The sequence below is a fragment of the Artemia franciscana genome, chromosome 5 (assembly GCF_032884065.1).
Source record: "Artemia franciscana chromosome 5, ASM3288406v1, whole genome shotgun sequence".
Lineage (NCBI taxonomy): Eukaryota > Metazoa > Arthropoda > Branchiopoda > Anostraca > Artemiidae > Artemia > Artemia franciscana.
The window spans coordinates 28,573,180-28,590,837 of record NC_088867.1 but is presented as its reverse complement, the minus strand read 5'-3'; the positions used below and the strand labels follow the sequence as shown (position 1 = coordinate 28,590,837).

At 34.8% G+C, this 17,658-nt stretch overlaps 1 protein-coding gene across 10 annotated transcripts in view; it reads right to left on the bottom strand.

The window, feature by feature from the left end:
- The window catches only part of LOC136027220 (receptor-type guanylate cyclase gcy-27-like), a 117,448-nt gene that overhangs the window by 77,212 nt on the left and 22,578 nt on the right, over positions 1-17,658 (bottom strand). For 5 of the 10 annotated variants that reach the window (XM_065704256.1, XM_065704260.1, XM_065704261.1 and 2 more), the window contains exons 3-5: positions 15,543-15,634; positions 3,677-3,829; positions 934-963 (exon numbers count right to left, since the gene is read on the bottom strand). In XM_065704256.1, the coding sequence (XP_065560328.1) occupies positions 934-963; positions 3,677-3,829; positions 15,543-15,634 (275 nt within the window). The remainder of the gene's footprint in view (positions 1-933; positions 964-3,676; positions 3,830-15,542; positions 15,635-17,658) is intronic. The other 5 variants (XM_065704258.1, XM_065704265.1, XM_065704257.1 and 2 more) reach the window with 4 other exon arrangements.

Genomic DNA, 17,658 nt, shown 5'->3' with positions numbered 1-17,658 from the left:
TCTATTTTTAGATTAATTTGATGTTTGAGTTAATTTTTGTGTTGTACTACGGCGAACTAAGTTCAATCATAAGATATATTTTACTCTTGGATGTAACTCACTGTATTATTTGGCAATTTTTTAGATAGTCATAGTTGTTGGCGGCACTTTTTTGATGTTTGAGATAATTTGTCCGCCTAGGTCAATCGATGAGATTAATTCCTTATGTATATATATGCATGATAGCCAACAAGACAATCCCGCACAACTTACAGATCCAGTATTTTGTTTTACACAAACTAATTATAGATGGGTCTGTGGAACAGCTATAAAGGATATGGTAACTCTGTAGCTAAAAACTAACAAAGTTCGAAAAGAAACAAAAATAAAACAGAGCGATTATTTGCAACAAAACCCTGGTAATTTCAAACAACTAAGATCATTTATCAATATTTCTTTATACTTTTAAAACAGCTTTTTGGGGAGCAAAAGAAGCGAATTTATTCAGGGCATACCTCGTTAACTGTACAATATGATCATGTTTTAAAGTAAATTAAAATTATTCTCGAAAAGAATGTTTAGATGAAATCATAGCTGTTTGTCGCTAGTTACAGATGTATGCTTTCACGTAACATGGAGAAAACAATTCTTAATGCAGAAATGCATAATAAACTAAAGGTATGCCAAAAAACAGAAACGTCAAAAATAATCTTAGACAACATAAGCAAATATAAAATGGACTTTTTTTCTGAGATTGCACATCCAGATGCACCTTTACTCTCGTATGAGTAATTCTCAGAGTGATTTAAATTTGTATTATTATTTGCAGATTAGAAAATAAGTACAGAACAAACACAGACTATATCGGTGAAGCGAACTTGCTGTGCATGATAAAGTGTCATAGAAAGAAGCCAAATTAATAAAGCAAAAGCAACTCTAAACATTGCTACTTACTTCAATTCTAGCACAGAAAGGCGCTTCATACTAAAATAGAAAAAAATCTTACAATAAAAAAGCTTGAAGGCTAATTATTTCTTCAAATCACTGCTAATTAGCTTTAGAACTACACTCTTATGATTTAGCTGTGCTTAACCAAAGCAAAAAACTTGTGTGGAGCCTTGTATTTGGAAATTTGTTTACAATCCTCCATGAACACTCTGCGCCCTATATCATCGTAGATTGGGGACGATGTTTCCCAATCAAAATTAATTATTAATATCTATTAAAATACAACATAATAGTTAAAAAAAAAGGTAAAAGGAATTTCCAACAAAAGTCAAATTCTAACTGAAAAAAATCAATTTTCTTGAAAAAATTTAACCTTCTTTATTTTTCTTTACTTAATTTATTTATTTATTTTATTTAAATGAAAAATTAAAAATAAGTTAAAATTTTAATAAAAATTAATTTTTTTTTTCTTTATTTAATGTAAGCATAAATGTTACTTATAAAGACGAATAGAACGAGTTCACAAAGAAAACTAAAAATTGTAATGCTCTGATTTGTTAGCTAGAAAATATCTTTGACGAGTCTCTTTTGATTCGTTGATGTGATTTGATACCTATCTGACCGACTGTAGTTGGTACAATATTTGAAAAAAAAAATTTGAGAAACATTGTTCAGATTTCAATTGTATAGCAAAAATTTAAATTCAACATAATTTTTAGGTTTTCGCGATTCAAATCTTTTATGTCATCTCCTTTATATGAAAATGTGTATTGACGTTATCAAGATTAACAGTGTCAATAAAAGGTTTAACGGATTTTGAATAAGAAAATTAGACCTAACTAAACATTTGTAAAACACGAAGCCTATTGTTTTCATGAGCATAATATGGAAAAAAACTTAATGTAATTTTTATGTTTAGGGTTACCTTGCCTATAAAAGAAAAGATCTATATTTTTCAGTACCATTATGCTTCAAATTAAACTCAAACAACTGTTGAATTGATTTTTTTTTTTTTTTCAAAATATGCCATTGAATTTAGACTCTGACTGAAGGAAACTGAAATGAAACAGGAAATGTATATTTCCATCATTTTCTTGAAAAGCTGCTTAGGTTTTGGTTACACTAGGAGCCACAAAGTATTCTTTTTTTATATTCAGAAAAGCTGCCAAACTTCAACATCGTGCCAGATTTATCACCGCTGTGCCTACAGGGGAAACCATATAGCTCCTTGGTTTTAATTTAGAGTGGAGAATTAAACTGGCTATTTCCTTTCGTTGAAATAGCGTGCTTAATCCTCCACTCTAAATATGGCACCCTACACCCCAAGTAAGTCCAGCGCATATGCCTGAGCTGCGTTGCCCATTCATTAGCTAACCTACTGAATGGATTTGGACCCCACCAATAGATAAGCCTAGCCAGGCACCTCGTGCGTTACAGCCAATGATCATGTTTGTTTATGCTTCCTTCAGGCAACACAGATGGAAGTTGCCTCCTTCTGCCTACACCAACTTAGAATAGTATTTTAACGCACACAATTCAGGAAATAATAAATACTTTTCTCTCTTAATATCTCAAGATTTTTCCATGGTATTCTTAATACGGTTTATTAATTCGCCGGCTTTTTCAAATTTGGGTAAAAAAAACAATTTTTTGCCTTCTCCTTCATACTGAGTTCCACCACTTAAATATGGAGCCCGAACTAGGCCAATGTCCAAGGACACAAGTTCAAGGAAGCTCAGATTTTAAGTATATTATGAACCTTTTTAATGTTGTTTTTTTTTTTTGCACCCCAAATTTCTGCTCGATTTTCCTACGCCACATTTATCGTCAGACCAGTCAAAATAGAGTTTAGATACATCCGATCGGACAACAGGAATCTTTAATACTTTACTGAAATTAAAGATTAATTTTTTCTAAGTTAAATCTATTAAGTTAAACTGAAATTAAAAGTTAAGTTTAAAAGTTAAATCTGAATTCTTGATTTTCCTCTAGCCCTCTTTTGCTTTTTTTCTACTTTCCTTTTGAACTGTTTTCATTTGATTCATTGTCTTTATGTCGTGGTAGTATACACTTTCCCCTCAAATTTCACTGAAAGGCTCGCCTGACTGCCCTTCGTCTTTTTGGAAAGTAAATTACATGTATATTTTACGAGCCAAGAAGCCCCATTTGTTCCCAAATTTACGCTTTATGGCACAAAAGAGAAGATGACATTTTACTTTAGCATGATTCATTCTTTATCTTAAAAAAGCACTAGGGATTTTCTTTTCACGTTCAAAGGAACTCTCTCTAAATACTCTATGACCATTGGTTTGATTTAACTGCCCCAGGAACAAAATGGCTCGAAATTCTTCAAGATTTCTCCCTAAGATCAAAAAACCCTCGGACTGCTCTGTTTCTTTTTAAGACACCGGTACAACAAATTCCTTGGCTTTGTTTAGGTTAAAAATTATCAGTTCAGAACATGACTATATCCTACCTTTCATTTAGGATTTGTTATCCAATCGTTTACTCGTCTTGCAAGATAATCATAAAGTGATATATTATATTTTAGTCGTTTGTCTAAGGGAGCCTAAATTTCAAAATATTTTTCTGAACTGAATCAATTTTAAGGCTTAACTCTTTATTTCTTATAAATGACGTTCGAAATCGGTTTCTCATAGAGGAAATATTGTATGGGACATTTGTCACAAAAATTTAAGAAATTCAATAACATTATTAACAAGTGAGTTCAAAGAATATTTTCCGCTACCTTAGAAGGGATAGATGGTCCATAAAGTTGACTTTAGAACCGAAAATAGAATTCCAGGAATCATACTTCGAGGTGAATGCAGCTGTAGTGTTGCGAATGGCGTCGTCTGTTTTCCCGAAGTAGCTACTAAGCTCCAATCTAGGATTAGTCTGTCTAAAGATTTATTGAAACTTAGTAAATTGAACAAAATTAAAAATAAATAGCGACCATGGTTTTAACAAATAGTTAAAAACAAATTGATGGACTACAAGGGCAAATAAAACAGAATAGAAAACTAAGAGAAACACTAAAAAATAATAATAAACACAAAAAAATATGGTTTAATACAACTAACTTATTTGACAACAAACTAACAACAAATTTATTTAATACGACACACGGGTGAAAGGGCTAGAACCAAAATAAATTTTTTGTTGGAGCGATACCCATAAAAAAAGCATTAAAGGAGTTTTTTCTTTTTGCTATAATCGCCGTTTGCGGAGAACTCTACACAGTCAAGGAACTAGAACAAATTTTTGGGGAAAGTAGGGTTCATTCTAAAAGAAAGAAAATTAAATTGAGTTTCCAATTTTGGTTTAAAAAAAAAAACAGAGAACTTTGAAAGTAGTTTAATCAAAGTTTACGCTGAAAACAAACAGACAGAGAACTGAAACAAGAAAAAAAACAGAACTGCGAAAGTAGTTTAATCAAAGTTTACGCTTAAGTTTGGTACATGCTCTTTAGGCTATACTTGCAACCTATAAAAGTAAAAGGTTTACGCTCAATAAATAATAGGCAAAATTTTATCGAACAAAATAGGGGCTTAGGTGTTGGTGGGCAGCTCTCCCCATACACAGGAATATTTCCGTTCGCTTTAGTTTTAACGTCACTCTTTACTCTTTTTTATAGAAGCATTTGTATTTATTTCCTACTTTAAATATTTCTAAAAAAAAGAGAAGGGCTGTTAGCCCCATAAAGATCCGTATGGATCTTTGTTCGAGCATTGTTTTTTTTGTTTTGTTTTTTAACTGAAGGAGAAATAAGAGATATACATCCCAACAAACGCTATATCACGAAATAATATCACGAAAGATTGAAAAGTTTTTCAATAATACACACTTATTGAAGCTTCAGGCATATTCTCCTACGAGCATTGAGTTTCAAATGCTTGAGCTTTAAGACACAAGCTGCGTATTAAAAAAGTTATTGATTAAACATGTTGTTCTAATCTTCAAAAAATGATGCTTAAACAAGTCTTTAAGCATACGATAACAAGTAAAATTTACTTCTCAAATTATTTGAACTTTAAATAATATTCATCGTACAAAATTATTCGAATGTTTCATAATTCTTGATTTTCGAAAACCAAAAACTCACATCTGCACTTCACAAGAGTTCTCAAACATTTCAAGAAGCAAAAGGATTGCAAAACTATTTAAAAGTTCAATATAACAGTTGTCACGGACACACTTCCAATCCAACAGACGCGATGAAATATTAAGTTATAGTTATAAGAAGTTAATTAAGTTGTAGATATAAAAAACGAAATATAGGTGATAAATATAGTTAAATAAAGTATGTTCTTCTGTTGCATCGAGTGGTATAACCGACGACAATCTTCGTAATCTCATTAAAACACATGGCACAAAGGAACAAAATCTTTCTTTTTTTTTCAAGGCATAATTTTTAGTCATGACCGGTGAAAAAGCTCGTTTTTATTGCTTTTCCTTCAAAATTGACGTTTTTTGACATGCGAGGTGTACACTTGGTAGCCAAGAAGTATTTAAACTGAAATCGCACAATTTTTCTCTAAAGTACGGTTGTATCCTGTAAAACAAGGAACTCTAGCCATGCGTAGACACACCTCTGGGAGTGCGAAAACGATTGTTGGGGCAATTTTAATTGTTTGGGGATTCACAAAACCCTTCAATACTTATCGGTTAAATAATAAACACTTGATAATTTGTGACGCGCTCATAAGACAAAAACTAGTCAAGCAATATCTGTAACAAAACAAATTCCTTTGAATCACTCAGCAAAGACGGGTTTCTCGCTCCGTGAACAATATTTCTGAATAAGTTTTTTTGGGTTGAGGGGCAAAAAAAGGTACCTAGGGTAGGTTGGGTTAGGTTACTTTACGTTATGTAGTTAATATACTGCGCACTGGGCGTTCCCCGTTCCCTAATTCTATGTGGTAGTTTTCATAATTATGTTTCTAAAGGTTTATATTTCCATCATATTTTGTTTTACTTCATTAGCATTGACCAACCTTCACTTTTCGAGTGCTTATTATATAACCGATAAGTAAAAACCCTTCTTTATAGTCTTGTTAATATGAACTAAGTAGCACTAAAAATATTTTTTATACTTTTCCGCGAGATCATGTTATGAGAATTAAAAGGTTGCTGACCTGGCAAAGGTTCGAGAACCCTGCTGTACGATCCAAAAACTTCGGTTTACGAGAACATATGTATATCACTGCGTTGCAAATCTTACAAATATTAAGCGAAAAATGAATATAGCAGAAGATATGTGCAAACAATCTGGCAATGGCTTTACTGTGATCTTGAAGATAGGCACAAGTGGATCATTCTAGATTCTCTAAGTTGTTTTATAATAAGAAAAAAACACCCACCACCTGTTGACTCTCAGACATTTAAGTTCACAATCTCGTCATTAAAAATTTTGAAGTCTGTCTTAAAGCTCATCCTCCTTTGAAGTCCCTACTTTAGAGATGTGCTACTACAAAATTAGTTAATAAATTGTTGAATAATTCAGAAAACTTTAAAAATGATGATTTTGGATGTGTGGAGCCCCTCATACGCGTATGTATCACCATACAACTTTTAACATCAAGCAATCAAATTAGGATTCGATTCCTATAAAGTTTTTTTGCTTTTTTTTATCTTAGTATCCCGCCGTCATCCCAGATTTTAACAAAAGCCCACTTAAAATTGTCATTTTTTGTGGTTGTGGAGCAACACTATAGCTTTCGCAGTTTTTGTGATTAGTGGCAAGTAGTTTGGTAACGGTACTGATTAATTACGATGCCACACTACCGACAAATTACAATGGCGCTTTTATTGACTTTGTCGTGACGTTTGATTCTCTAGTGACAAATAGAATCCGGAGTGAAAATAGATAGTTGAATACCAAAACAATTGTCAAACTGATATGAGCTGATAATGACGAGAAGAATCCATCTCTATCCCAAAATCGGAATTTAGAAAGTTATGATCAGGTTTATACCACTGTCTAGAAGCAAACTTTGGAGCAAGAAAGCCACTGATGCTGAAGCGCTGAATGCCTTCAACCACGGATGCCAGTGGGGAATCTTGGGTCTTGAACGTATTAACGAAGTCTCGAATAAACAGAAATGAAATTGATATCTTTAAAATTATGATCTACCAGCCATTACAAAAAAAAAAGCTGGCTCGCCGGGTTCATGCAGGCGTGTCGACTACCCAGAGAATATTTTTGGGGTAAAAATGTTAGCTTACGTATAACTGCCCTCATGGAAGCAGTGCTCTGACTGCAAATGTGAAACCTTCTTAGTCATGATTAGGACCAGTCACTAGTCATTAGACGTCTTTCCCCCATATAGAGGAAGAAGGGACTCGTTGCGATCTCAGATTGTTATATCAATTCGTATGAAAAAATAGTCGGCCAACTACTAAACATCAGTGAGAGCTGATAGATCTTGTTCTCAGCTAAAGGTACATTAATGTAGGTAACAGTACGAGATCGAGATTTTGAGCCTCTTTCTAGTACAGGGATTGCGGAAACGAGAAGAAACGTTCCCAATCAATTATATTACAAAACAATATAAATGTCCTAGTTGTGTTTTCTCGGGCTCCAAACCTCTATGTTGAGAGGAGGGAGGGTCACAAATTTTTCATCACCAAATCATTTGGCAAAATCTATTATTAGATCCCAAACCAATTGTGAGAAGTTAAAGCAAGTTTCCTAGTTGGGAATTTTAGGTGTTCCGATACGTTCTACCTTCCGTTGGACTACGGGGAGGAGGTCCCTTAATTCATGTCTATAAGACATCTGCCAGAAAAGGGTTTCAGGTCTCATTTACATTATGTGTGAAATAAAAGCTAGTGTCCCAGGCTTATCCTTCGGAAATCTGTGTGCAATACAACCTTTATGGGAAGGGGAAGATCAATAACTTCTCTGTATCAAGACATTATAATGAAGGTAGGGTTAGTAGATCTCAACTGAACTTGGTTGAAACTGCGTTTATCTTTTTTTAAATCAAGAGCCGATTCAACCTCTGTAAGGAAGGAGAAAGGGTAGCCCTGTTTTCTTATAGCTAGGATGTCTTTCGGAAGGGTTCGTCGGTTCTAAGACGAATTTTGCGGGAAGTAGAGCCTAGTGTCGAAATTGTGATATACAGGGTCCAGTGACGGTCTAATCTCTCCGAGACACGTGGAAAGAAGGTATCTGCCGAAACGGTTATCAAATATCAATAAAATTCGACGGTAAGTGAGAGCCAATTTCTATGTTTTTCTTTTTGGGGGACTATATCTGATTTGGCCTTATTATTGGATCCCAGAGTCCTTAAAAACTTGTGATAAAAACATCTGCCAGAGCCCCGTGGCTCAATCAATACCAAACCTGATGAGAGATAACAACCTGTGTCCTAATTTTTCGTTTTGGGCCCAAGACCAATCGGAACCTGTGGGATAGTACCCAAAGTTGAAGCATCAAGTCAACTTTTCAAGAGGGACTCGTGTCCCATCTTCTAGACATAATTGCTCGTTCTAATAATCAGAAACTTCGATTCATTGGTCACCATTGCTGTAACACTATGGGGTCATGGCATGGGGATTTAGTTTTGCTTCGGACAATATTAAGTGAAATGTTATTTTTGGCAACGCTGAGCTTGGGTGGTGCAAACATGGCAAGATGACGTCTAAAACACAAAGGTGTTCAACTAAATAAACTTACGAGTGTTTGAAAGAAGGCTTAAACATTGATACTTGTCGATGTTTCGTAGTTCTTGGGAAAATTATCGTATGAAGGAAATAAAGGGACAATCCCAGTGGCGTTAATTCGCGAATATGTATGGAGAAGAGGCAAGATATATTCTTCAAAAACTAGGGAGGCAATTTTGTTTTTGTTTTTTTTCATTTTCTTTCAACGAAAATACCAAAAAGATATCTTCTACGTTCCAAAATATAGGTGGGGGCAAAAATCTAAGGAAGATTTTCTCCACCACTACTCCCCTCATGCAACATTACCAAGCAGGCATTTTGTAAGTCTGCATAACTTTGTTATTGGAATCAAAAACAAATAATATGATTTCTCCTGGAATTTTATAATAATCCCCTTGTATTCCTCAAGGCTGATAGGGAGCATTCCCTCTAGTGGAGGCATAAACGTTAACACTAGCTACTTCAATCTTATAGTATTATTATAATTATTTTTTTTTTATCAAGCTCAACTCACATTTGTAAATAAGATCATGGACATTATTTCATAGTTCACAACTATTTCATGTTTTCAAACCTTAGGTTTTTTCCGACATCTGCTATTTAGAGGCGGTAAGATAGCTGTTTTTTTTATTAAAAAAAAAACTTTTTTTCAACTTAAAGTAAGGGGAAACGTTAAAACTAAAACCAAGAGAAATTATTACTTATATAAGAGTGCTCCCTTCTCCTCAATACCTTACTTTTTACGCTTAAGTTTTAATTTGTTCCATTTATTTAAGATTGACTCCTTAAACACAAGGGACCTTTAATTAGAATAATAAGTTTTTTTTTAATATCTAAGAAAAACTTTAGCCTAAAGAGGGAGGTATAGAGGAGTGAGCAACCCCCCTCACATATGTAAAAATTTCTGCTCGTTTTAAGTATGTTAATTGAATTTTGATGCTTATTTCAAATTTGTAAAATTCATTAAGTTAATTTTCTCTCTTTTCCAAAGTCTTTTGATCAAAATTTTGATATAGGGATTTTGTTCAACATAGTCGAGAGATCTATTGACTATGTCTCTGGTGATGACTTTATCCCCCACAGCCCCGAGGTAAGGGCTGCAAGCTATGTATTTTGCCCATTGTTTACATTTTAGGGGAGTACACAGATATTTTAGGGGGGAGGGGTCATGGTGGGGTGGTTACAAGGAAAGATCTTTCCATGGAGGAATTTTTCATGGGGGAAGGGAATTGTCCATGGAGGGGGAGCTAGATTTATCTAATTTATTTAAAAAAAGGATAAGAAAAACTTTATTTTTACTTCTGAGGATTTATTATTTTAACAGAACTGATAATAAGAAATGAAAAATTAAACCAGTAAAATCATCATGGTCAAAAACCCTACACAAGGTCAGTACAGTCCCACACCTTGAACAACAAGGAAAATGACCTCTTTGTATGGCGAACACTGAAGCATCTCTTCTTCTTTTTTTCTCTCTCTTCTTTTTTTATTCGTTAGAGAGGTTTTAGAAAGTGAAAATCTATTTTAACAATATTGCCGTAATGAGGAATCAAACCGGGGTTGCCAAGGCAACATCTTAGCCACTAGACCATTGAATCCTGTTCAATAGAGTTTTCTCTATAGTTTTCGCTGTTCCCAATCACTCATCTACCGCATGCTAGAATTTATCAAACAGTTCGTGGTAACGAACTGTAGTAAGGAGCGACCCGGCTTAATAGTAACCGAAACTCTAAAAAATGGAATTTTGATACCAATAGTTACATCAAAAGAATCACATTTTAATGCTGATTTTAAATTTATAAGTTTCATCAAGATTAGTCCTACCCATCGAAAGTTACAAACCTGAGAAAATTTGCCTCATTTTTGAAAATAGGGTGAAACTCTAAAGTCATAGAATCTTAACGGAAGCCACACCATCAGGTTCAGCGTATCAGAGAACCCTAGTGTAAAAATTTGAAGCTCCTATCTACAAAAATGTGGAATTTCGTATTTTTTGCCAGAAGACAGATCACGGATGCGTGTTTATTTTTTTTTTCCAGGGGTGATCGTGTCGACTCAGAGGTCCTAGAATTTCGCGAGAGGGCTCATTCTAATGGAAATTAAAAATTATAGTGCCTTTTTCAAGTGACCAAAAAAATTGGAGGGCACTTAGGCCCACTCCCACGCTCATATTTTCTCCAAAGTCACCGGATCAAAATTCTGAGATATCCATTTTATTCATCATATTCGAAAAACCTAATAACTATGTCTTTGGGGACTACTTACTCCCCCACAAACCCCGTAGGAGGGGCTGCAAGTTAAAAACTTTGACCTGTGTTTAGATATAGTAATGGTTATTGGGAAGTGTACAGACGTTTTCAGGGGGATTTTTTTTTGGTTTCAGGGGGGGGTTGAGAAGGTGAGGGGGTTTCGTAGGAGAATCTTTTCATGGAGGAATTTATCATGGGGGAAGAGAATTTCAATGAAGGATTTTCTAGCATTATTTAAAAAAAAACAATGAAAAATTAAATATGAGAAGTTTTTCCAACTGAAAGTAAGGAGAAGCATTAAAACTTAAAACGAACAGAAATTATTACGCATATGAGGGGTTTACCTCCTCGTAATACCTCGCTCTTGAAGCTTAAGTATTTTGAGTAATTTCAACTATCTATTCTACGGCCTTTGTGTCTCAGGGGTCATTCTTAAGGAATTGTGACAAAATTTAAGCTTTAGTGTAAAGAGCGAGGTATTGACGAGGGGATGAACCCCTTATATACGCAATGAAGACATACGAATATAGAAGTTAGTTACGTAAGTTAATTCGTAAGTTACGTATATTTTTTTACTAATGAAAAAGTTGGTAAAATATTAAAAGTTCTAGTTGCTTTTTTAAGTAATCAAAAAATTGGAGGGCAACTAGGCCTCCTCTCTCGCTCTTTTTATGGCACTTGGTATTAACCAAGTGATATATTCCCCATTTAGCCATGTGGGGGGGGAGTGGGGGCCGGTTAATTTGGAAAAATAGAAAAATAAGTATTTTTAACTTACGAAGGGGTGATGGGATCTTAATGAAATTCGATGTTTAGAAGGATGTCATGTCTCAGAGCTCTTATTTTAAATCCCATCCAGATCTGGTGATATTGGGGAGAGTTGGAGGGGGAAACCTAAAATCTCGGGAAACACTTAGAGTGGAGGGATCTGGATGAAACTTGGTGGAAAAAATAAGCAGAGGTTCTAGATATCTGATTGACATAACCGGAACGGATCTGCTCTGTTTGGGGGAGTTGGGGGAGGGTTAATTCTGGAAAATTAAAAAAACAATAGGTATTTTTAACTTACGAAGGAGTGATCTGATCTTGATGAAATTTCATATCTAGAAGGACCTCATAACTCAGAGCTCTTACTTTAAATCCCGACCGTATCCAGGGTCATTAAGGGGGGAAGCTGGGGGGAACCGGAAATCTTGTAAAACACTTAAAGCGGAGAGATCAGGATGAAACTTGGCGAGAAAGAATAAAGATAAATCCAAAATACGTGAATGACATAATCGGGACGGATCTGATCTGGATCCGCTGACATACGGGGGAGTTGGGGTGGGGACCTAAAATCTTGGAAAACGCTTAGAGTGGAGGGATCGGGATGAAACATGGTGAGAAAAACAAGCAGAAGTCCTAGATACGTGACTGACATAACCGGACTGGATCCATCCTCTTTGGTGGAGTTTGGGGGGAGTCATTCGGAAAAATTAGAAAAAATTAGGTATTTGTAACTTACGAACGGGTGATCAGATCTTAATGAAATTTGATCTTTAAAAGGATCTTGTACTTTAAAGCTCTTATTTTAAATCCCGACCAGACCCGGTGACAATGGGGGGAGTTGGACGGGAAACCGGAATTCTTGGAAAACGAGAAAATTGAGGTGTCTTTATCTTACGAATTGGTGATCGGATCTTAATGAAACTTGAAACATAGAAAGATCTTATCTCTCAAATGCTACATTTTGAATTCGAATCGGATCCGGGGACAAAGGGGGTTGGGGGGGACAGAAATCTTGGAAAACGCTTAGAGTAGAGAGGTCAAGATAAAAATTGATTAGAAGAATAACCACAAGCTATAGATACGTGATTGACATAATTGGCACGGGTCTGTTCACTTTGGAGGACCTGGGGGCTGTTGATTTGGAAAAATAAAAAAAATTGAGGAAATTTTAACTTAAGAACGGCTGACCGGATCTTAATGAAATTTTATATTTAGAAGCAACTCATGTCTCAGAGCTCTTGTTACAAATACCGACCAGATCTTTTGACATTAGGGGGGGGGGTTGGAGGGGAAAACCGAAAATCTTAGAAAACACTTCTAGAGTGTTTCTTACTTCTAAAGTACTTCTTAGAGCAGAGAAATCGGGATGAAACTTGGTGGGTAAAAAAAACAAATGTCGTGTATACCTGATTGACGTAACCGTACTGGATCCACTTTCTTTGGGGGAGTTAAGGGGTGAGGTTCAGTGCTTTGGTTAGTTTCGTGCTTCTGGACGTGCTAGGACGATGGAAATTGGTAGGCGTGTCCACGAGCTGCACAAATTGACTTGATAAAGTCGTTTTCCCCGATTAGACAATCTTGGGGACTGAAGGAAGAGGAAAAAGTAGAAAAAATCAGGTGTTTATAACTTACGAGTGGGTGATCGGACCTTACTGAATTTTGGTATTTAGAAGGACCTCGTGACTCAGAGCTCTTATTTTAAATCCCGATTGGCATTAAGCCTCCGATTTTCCTTTTAAATCAATCTGTTGATTCTCAGAATTTTGCTAGAGCTCAAACCATATAAGCTCTAGATTCTTGGCTCGTCCGGCCTCATCACAAGTGCCATATGAGCTCTTAGCTCTTGTTTTTCTCAAAATCTTCCGATTAGAACTGTGAGAAAGCCATTTAGCCAAAAAAAATAATATGTATATTTCGTTTTAATTATTTATGTGCGGAGAGCCAAGATCAAAACATGCATTAATTCAAAAACATCCAGAAATTAAATATAAAAAAACAAGTTTTTTTTAACTGAAAGTAAGGAGCGATATCAAAACTTAAAACGAACAGAAATTAATTCGTATATGAAAGGGCTTTTCCACCTCAACGCCCCGCTCTTTACGCTAAGTTTTTTACTGTTTTGAAAAGTAGAGTTAAGAGAAAGAGTCAAACTTTAGCGTAAAGAGCAGGGCGTTGAGAAGGAAAAGCCCCTTTCATATACGAAGTAATTTCTGCTCGTTTTAAGTTTTGATGTCGCTCCTTTATTTCAGTTAAAAAAAACTTGTTTTTTTTTCATTTAATTATAATAAGACATGACATTAAGAAACCCAGGACAACAAGTTGCTTCGCCATTTGGTGCGCCTTTTTTTTATCTTTCCAAATATAGATCTGCAAAACGTACGCATATTTTATTAATGGTTTTCGATTATAGCCAGCTAGTTCTGTTAGTCATCAGACAATTATTGAACTTACTAACGACGCTGGGAGAAGAAGCATACTATATTAGGGACTGTAAGCTGAAGTTCTAGGGTTTCTAACCATGGAGATTATGATACTACCCTTTGCATGCTCCCAAGCCTTTTTAAACCAGAAATTTTACCCAAAGTGATATTTTTAGCATTCAATTGGCACATTAGGATGGCATTATCAGGTCGAAATTATAAACAGCACACAAAAATATCTGTCCATGATTTTCCATTTCCCCATCGGGAGACGAAGAAAAAAAAGCCAAAGAAGAGGAACATCAGTTCTCACCATACAAAAAGTGATTACTTTATTTGTCAGGGTGGAGGGTTTTAGTTACTCTATTAACCATTTTCAAAAGGGGCTACTCCAATGGTATACCTTTCAATTTAACGTCATTTTCGAGGGGTGTCGGGCTCCTTCTTGAAATTCGTTTAAATTTATTATCGCAATATATTTACTATTAAGATTAATCACAATGTTAACTATCTTTCATGAATCAACTCCAGATAACAAATTTTCAGGCTTGATAGCTCTTGAATAAACATATTTTTAATGTTTTGGTTGCTACGGGTCAGGGCCGGTGAGAGGGTTAGTCAGGGATGGTAGCTCAGGAGGGATTATTATCAAACAAATCATTTTCAAAGACCACACTTCCTTTCCATGATATACAAATAATAGTTCAATAGGGACAAATTCATTTATTTGACAGTTAGCCAACAACGAAAAAATCTCTGGATAATTTGATTCACTGTCAAATAAAAGGATTTGTCCCTATTTAACTGATATTTGAAAACGAACAAAGGGATAAAACGGCCTGCTCTGTCAAACCCCTATCTCTAAAACCAAATTGAGGTGAACTAAGAAACATCCAAGCCTTCAAGAAATTTCACAATCTTACTATTAATAAACTTTTCAACTGAAATAACTGATAAAAATGAAATCAGCCTTTAACCAATAAAGAATTCTTGCCATCTCCTTCAAACAGAAGAACCACATTTGCACAATTGAACAAAACTTGCGAAAACACCTAATTTTACGTTCGTTAACTACACCAAGAAAATTAGCAGTAAAAAGAAATTAATATAAACTTCAAAAGGTTTAAAAAAATAAAATCGACCCCAAAATATCTATTATTCATATTCTTTGCACATGTAGATAATTCTACTATAGCTTATTGACAACCACAGATTTATATTGACCTTTTTTTGAGAATGCTTAAAATTTTGCACTTGAATCGAACGGAAAAGGTTTACCTGCTTTGTTTTATAGGAATATTTAGGACTGATAATGAATCTCCAAAAAGGACAGCCTAATTCAGTCGCTGAATTTTTTTTTTTTTGTAAATTATCTTTTAATCACTAATATTCTTCTTTCATTGTTTCTTTTTTTTTCTATTTTGAAGCCTTTCTTTTTAGAAAGGTTTCAAACCTATCTCATGAAACAGATGTTTCTTTTAATTTTCTTTTTTTCTGTTTTTCTTACCTGTCTTTCCCTTGGAAGATATGCATTGCAATTTCGAGTCTTTCCTGTTGCAAGGCACTTAATAGCCTCCCAACTTCTACCGTCAGGTCAACCTACAAATGACACAATATAAAATACATTCGAGGAAGTAATAGGGAGAAGTTTATATTGCGCTATACAAAACAATATAGGATCAATAAATTTAATATTTCACATGAAAAACCATAATACAACATTCTGAAGTGATATCTGACAGTATTGTCAGTTCACGCAGTTCTACACGATACTCAGTAAAAAATTAATCGATTCTACACAGCACCCATTTTTTTAGGCTAGTTCTATGCAGCCAGAGACCAAGGTAAGTATTATTTTTTTCATTTATGGCATAAATGTCTCTACGTGTGATATTCATGCTTTTGTCTTTATTTTTGTCTTTTCTTATCATAACGGCAAACCAAGTTACATTTTTTAATGTAGAAGAAAAACAGCTAGGTAAATAGGAATTGGATGCTGAAGCCCCTTTGGGATTACTAACTAGAACAAAGATGCTTAGAAAAAATTATCAGGTGGTGAACTTATTTATACAGTAAACTGACCTGTGCCATCAGTAAAAGCTTCGAAGCAATGTCATTAGCGAAACCAGCAGTGTTCCTTAGGAACAGCCATCGTAAATCTAAAACCTGCAGGGTATTTCGTGAAAATCAAGATTATTTAAAGGTCTAAGACGAGAAGCAGATAGAAACCTAAAATGAAGATAAACTTTCCGCAAAATAATAATGTGCTATCTTTATGTAACAATTAAATAAAGAAACACTTATTCCGAGCAACTGTTCCTTCAGTAAATAAGTCACCAGGTTCTTTAATGCCTTAAGAAAAAATAACAATATCACAATTTCTTTGCTATTTGAAAAAGTCTGATAGAAACTTTGTCATATGTGATAACTCTATTTCAATATATTTCCATATAATCATGTAAAATAGATTAGAAAAGATTCACTCGATGTTCCATCCCCTAATCAATAGGATATATTTCAAGGTCAAAGTATCGTCTAGAAGAAAAGGATTACACGTTACTTCTATCCATTTCTCTCAGTATTTTGTTATGGTTGTAAAAAATAGCAAAATAGTACTTTTCTTTAAATTAAACGAGCATCCTTAATTTCAATCTCATTATTTTTTAGTTTAACAAAACGACAACCGTAAATAGACAAATTAAAAATCAGACGGTAATCGCATTTTAATGCTGGTTTTAAATATATAAGTTTCATCAAGTTTAGTCTTACCCATCAAAAGTTACGAGCCTGAGAAAATTTGCGTTATTTTAGAAAATAGGGGGAAATGCCCCCTAAAAGTCATAGAATCTTAACGAAAATCACACCATCAGATTCAGCGTATCAGAGAACCCTACTGTAGAAGTTTCGAGCTCCTATCTACAAAAATGTGGAATTTTGCATTTTTTGCCAGAAGGCAGATCACGGATGCGTGTTTATTTGTTTTTTTGTTTTTTTGTTTTTTTTTTGTTTTTTTTTTCCCAGGGGTGATCGTATCGACCCAGTTGTCCTAGAATGTTGCAAGAGGGCTCATTCTAACGGAAATGAAAAGTTCTAGTGCCCTTTTTAAGTGACCAAAAAAATTGGAGGGCACCTAGGCCCCCTCCCACGCTAATTATTTTCCCAAAGTCAACGGATCAAAATTCTGAGATAGCCATTTTATTCAGCGTAGTCGAAAAACCTTATAACTATGTCTTTGGGGACGACTTACTCCCCCACAGTCCCCGTGGGAGGGGCAACAAGTTACAAACTTTGACCTGTGCTTACATATAGTAATGGTTATTGGGAAGTATACAGGCGTTTTCAGGAGGATTTTTTTGGTTTTTGGGAGGGGTTGAGAAGAGGGGGATATGCTGGGGGAACTTTCCTTCGAGAATTTGTAATGGGAGAAGAAAATTTCCATGAAGGGAGAGCAGGATTTACTAGCATTATTTAAAAAAAAAAACAATTAAAAAATACAAGTGAAAAAGCTTTTTCAGCTGGAAGTAAGGAACAGCAATAAAACTTAAAACAAACAGAAATTATTACCCATATGAGGGGCTCACCTCCTTCTAATACCTCGCTCTTTACGCCAAAGTATTTTCGGT